At 55.2% G+C, this 4,401-nt stretch overlaps 1 protein-coding gene across 1 annotated transcript; it reads left to right on the forward strand.

The window, feature by feature from the left end:
- Positions 1–1,358: 1,358 nt before the first annotated feature.
- LOC124667982 (protein IQ-domain 26-like) lies at positions 1,359–4,183 on the forward strand. The gene is made up of 3 exons (XM_047205195.1): positions 1,359–2,254; positions 3,256–3,429; positions 3,520–4,183. Exons 1-3 carry the CDS (start codon positions 1,988–1,990, stop codon positions 4,159–4,161), a joined length of 1,083 nt encoding a protein of 360 aa, XP_047061151.1. The 5' UTR covers positions 1,359–1,987; the 3' UTR covers positions 4,162–4,183.
- The last annotated feature ends 218 nt before the right edge of the window (positions 4,184–4,401 follow it).

The following is a 4,401-nucleotide window of genomic DNA, read 5'->3' on the forward strand; positions in this document are numbered from 1 at the left end:
CGACGAAGACCGGAGGCGCTCAAGGCCAATGCCAGTTGTCGTACCGGTGGCGATGGTGCTGGCGCGTGAGGAGGTGGCAGCGTGCGCTTGGCTGCACCCAAGGGCGACTAGAGGGGTGACTGGCCTTCCTGAGACAGACAACAAGACCATGCCACTTAGCTAGCTCGTCCACATGGCTCTAGGAGATGGCCAGCTCGAGCGCCTCTTCCTCCGCGAGGTCCGTTGGCTGGACCTCCAGGTTCATGCCGATGGGCGGAGTAGGCACACCGCCGTTGTCGAAGAGTTCGTTGTCGTGGTCTCCGTCTTCATCCTCCTCCCCCTTCTTCGTCTAGGCCAATTTCTTGCTCCCGGTTGAAGAAGCCCACAACGCAAATGTGTGCTAGTTGAAGGAGTCAATGAAGAAAACTGGATCCATGCGCGGATCCGGCAGGAGGATGAAGCGGCGACGGTGGATCTCGTCGCGCCGCTCGTGATACGGCACCCGCCACGAGTTGAGGAGCCAACCCACCGGCAGGTTGACATCCATCAAGGGAACCGAGCGATCCTCCTCGAACAGCCGCCACGCTTGGTCTACCGGGACGTAGCGCCGGTCCCGCTCCTTCCTCTTCCCGCTGCAAGACGAGCTGGCATCGTGGTCGTGGGAGGGCCATTCTTTTCCCCATGGCGATGGAAAGGCTGATGAAGTGGATGCGTCATGCTTCCCTTAAAAGAGCAGGCGCGTTGCCTTTGCCTTCAATGCCTGACACGTAAGCCCAGTACCTCCCGCGCCAGTACTGTTATGCGGTAGGTGAGGCATCGCCATTAACGCGACACCAAAAACCGTTAACGCTATCATCTATTAGTACTGGCGCACAAAAGGCGATACGGGGGAAGGATGCATGCTCACCGCACTATATCGGTGTCGACGCACTTGCGATCCAAATATGGACCGTGAATACATCGACGCGGGCACGATGATCACCATGCGTCGAGCTGAGGCTTTAGGCTCCCTATCTGCTTTGACACAAACAAACCCCTACCCATTTACATCGGGCCGGTGAAGATAGCCTCCGCAGCTCAGTACACCGCGGTCCAGCACCGAATGCCGACGCGCAGAACACTCGATCGGCTAACTGGTCACCACCGATCCATGTACGTACGTTGCTTCGTGTGCATGGTCCCGATACTCCCGAGAAGCTACCGTGCTAGTGTTCATTGTGTCTTGCCGTGTACTGCCAGTCGTCTCCCTCTCCCTGGTCTAGCACCGCCGCTTGATGTTTCTTTCTCTCGCGTCATCATGCTCGTGCAGTGCAGGAGTATTTGAGTGGAATTTTGGTCCGAGCTCTTTGTTGCCTTCCTCGGTGGCGAGTCTGACTCGATCGGGTGTGGAGCAAGGAGGAGGAATCTTTGGTGAGTGAGCTGGTGGCGCGACCGACCGCGTCGACTACCGAGGTAGAAGAAGAACCCATGCGTCACTTTGGTCCCTCTAGCCTCTATCTCTTCCCTGCTAATCACCCCACCGCCGCTACGGTTGGGGCGGTTACCCGTTCGAGGTTGATGCGCTGCAAAGTTTCTCGGCGACACCCCTCCTTCCCTCCTCTACCCGACTTTCTTTCCTCTTCTGGGCTGGATTTCACGTAGACTTCGCCGCTTCCGCCCCTGCAAAGTTAATTTCTTGCTGTAATCTCGTGCCTTGCTCAAAGTAGAGGGTGGACTTCCGAGCATTTCCCTTTCCTTCTTCTTCAAACCTTCTGCTTCCCGTATCCCGGTCATTTCTCCTTGATTTCGCAGCCGTTTCCTTTTTTTCATCGCTGGCAAAGCTGTATATAGACGGCCGTGCGTTTATTTCTCCCCTGATTGATTGTCTCCAAAACCCCCCTCTAGCTCTCCCTCGAGCCGGACGCGCTGCTTCCCCTTCTGAACTCCTTCCGAGATTTTGCTCGTCTTCCTAGGTTTCTTCTCTCCCTCGCGGCCGTGTACGTCTGCAGAGAGTCGGCGCGGAGAGGGGATGGGGCGTGCCATGAGATGGCTCAAGAAGCTCTTGACGGGCACCAAGGAAGGACACGGCGGCGTCAAGCCCGACTGGCACGACGCGGCGGAGAAGGAGACGAGCAGGTGGAGCTTCGTGAAGCAGAGGAAAAGCGGAGCTGACGGCGGGAAGCCGCGGCCTTCGGGGGTGGCTCTCGCCGCCGCGGTCAGGCCGTGCCGTTGCGTCGGTGGAGCGCGCGAGGAGGAGGCCGCCGTCGTGGTTCAGAAGGCCTTCAGAGGCTACCTGGTATGATCGATCTCTCTGGTTTCCATATACGTTCATGTATTCTTGCTGTTTCAAACAGTTCTAATGCGCAATTATATTTGGTTACAACGATGCAGAATTCCAGATTGAGTCTCTTGTCTTGTACTGTTTCACACCGTCTGCGCACTATTTGCACCCTGTTTATGCTAGATCCGTCAGTTCCTTTCTGTACTTAATACTTGGCTAAGTAGGCCAGACATCGCTGTATGTGATGTCACTGCTGCTCCTTTTTACATCCATGATTGGCAGTTGCTAGTTGTTAACACTTCCTCTGTCCCTGTTCAAAATCTGCACGTTGATCTTTCTGGTTTCGAAATGTTCATGTTTTCTTGCTGCTTCTTCTAGCTCATACGGCTTAACAGATCTGCCACGATCGTTCTGCTTTCGATATGTTGATGCTGTTTGTTCGTACTCAAACGGTTTGCCCAGTTCGAATGCGCAATTCAATTTGTTTATAACGATGCGCAGGTCCAGATTCTCCTAACTTCTGTTTTAGTGGATAGTTTCACACTGTTTATGCTAGATGCGTCATCCGTCAGTTCCTCTCTCTACTTTATATTTGGCTAAGTAGGCTAGGCATCGCTGTGCGTGATGTCAATATGTCATCGCTGCTCCTTTCCATCCATGATTGGCAGTTATTAACACTTCTCTATTCCTCTGCAAATTCCGCACGTTGATCGGATGCCTACTGCTTGTTCACTCTGCTTCGCCAGCGACTTGTGCGTATATTAATAAACTTCCCGTTTGGTGTCAGTGCAGTGGTTACTGAATACTGATTGCGCAGCGTGACATAGGCCTAGCTGCCTAAACCGCAGTTCTATATGCCGTCGTCCATTGCAATTTGCAAGTTGTTTGGTTTTATTTAAACTTTGAATCTCTGATCATGTAAAAAAAAAGTTGTCCACACTTCTTTAGTCCTTCGTCGTCCACTGCATCTTATTTTGTTTGGGTTTATGATGATTTCGAATCTTCGCTGACTTCAGGCTAGGAAAGCGCTTCGCGCGCTCAGATCACTCGTCAAGCTGCAGGCTCTGGTCCGAGGCTACCTCGTGAGGAAACAGGCCGCCACGACTTTGCACAGGCTGCAGGCGCTCATGCGGCTGCAGGCAGATTCGTACGCCGTCAAGCGAGCTTCCTATCGGAGATCAATGGAACAAGTCGGTCATTTTGCCTCAAACTATAACCTTTGCAGTTATCTGACATGGACGAACGAATGGATCTTGAGTTTGACGCACTTTGCAATGCAGGAGAGGATCGTCACGGAGGATGTCCGGACGAAGCCATCGCCGTCACCGGCGAAGGCAGCGCACCGGCGGAGGCTGTCCGACAGCACGGACTCCAACTACGAGCGCAGCCCGCGGATCGTGGAGATGGACACGTGCCACCTCCGCTCCCGGTCCACCCGGATCGCCAGCGGCCGGTACACGCCCGATCGCTCGTCGGCCCGCCTCGCCGCGGACCTGGCGCCGCTGTCCGTCAAGCAGCCCCAGCGACTGTCCACCCGGCGGCACCACGAGCGTGAACCCGTCAGGCAAGCCAGGACGGCGCAGAACACGCCCCGATTCAGCGGCCCCGAACCAGCGTACGCGTACGACTCGCCGGCCAAGAGCGTGGACGGGCTGACGCCGCGGCCGCTCTGGCACCGGGACCTGCTCGCGAGCCCGCGCTACATGGGGGGCACGGCCTCGTCGGCGGCGAAGACGCGGTGCCATAGCGCGCCCAGGCAGCCGGCCGAGGCGGCGAGGGCGAGCCTGACGTCCCCAGCAGGGTCGAGGAGGTCGGCGTCCAAGCGTATGCAGAGCGGTTACCTCTCGGAAGCCACGCTCAAGGGCTACTCCGGTCTCATCGAGGAGGCGGCCAGGGATTACTACTTGGACAGGATGTGGTGACCCATCAGATGGAGAGTGTGAAATACGATCGATAGTCTCCAAATTTCAGATAGTTATCCAAGTTGTGTACATATTCAGTTGCTAAAGTGTTATAATGGTCCAGGCGCAGTTTAAGTTTTTGTGGATCACGAAGTCAATGGCATAGAAGAGGGTGAAGTGAAACTGTCGACCTTCAGATTCGTACATTCAGATTGATAAATGGATGGAGCAGAGACAGTACAGCAGGTAAATGAACTGAAC

The sequence above is a fragment of the Lolium rigidum genome, chromosome 6 (assembly GCF_022539505.1).
Source record: "Lolium rigidum isolate FL_2022 chromosome 6, APGP_CSIRO_Lrig_0.1, whole genome shotgun sequence".
In the NCBI taxonomy this organism is placed as follows: Eukaryota; Viridiplantae; Streptophyta; class Magnoliopsida; order Poales; family Poaceae; genus Lolium; species Lolium rigidum.

Excerpts from the sequence above, each read along its gene's own strand:
- LOC124667982 (XM_047205195.1), top strand. The coding sequence starts at position 1,988 with ATGGGGCGTGCCATGAGATGGCTCAAGAAGCTCTTGACGGGCACCAAG. Across the intron at positions 2,255-3,255 it reads AGGCCTTCAGAGGCTACCTG|GCTAGGAAAGCGCTTCGCGC; the intron begins GTATGATCGATC and ends CGCTGACTTCAG. Across the intron at positions 3,430-3,519 it reads ATCGGAGATCAATGGAACAA|GAGAGGATCGTCACGGAGGA; the intron begins GTCGGTCATTTT and ends TTTGCAATGCAG.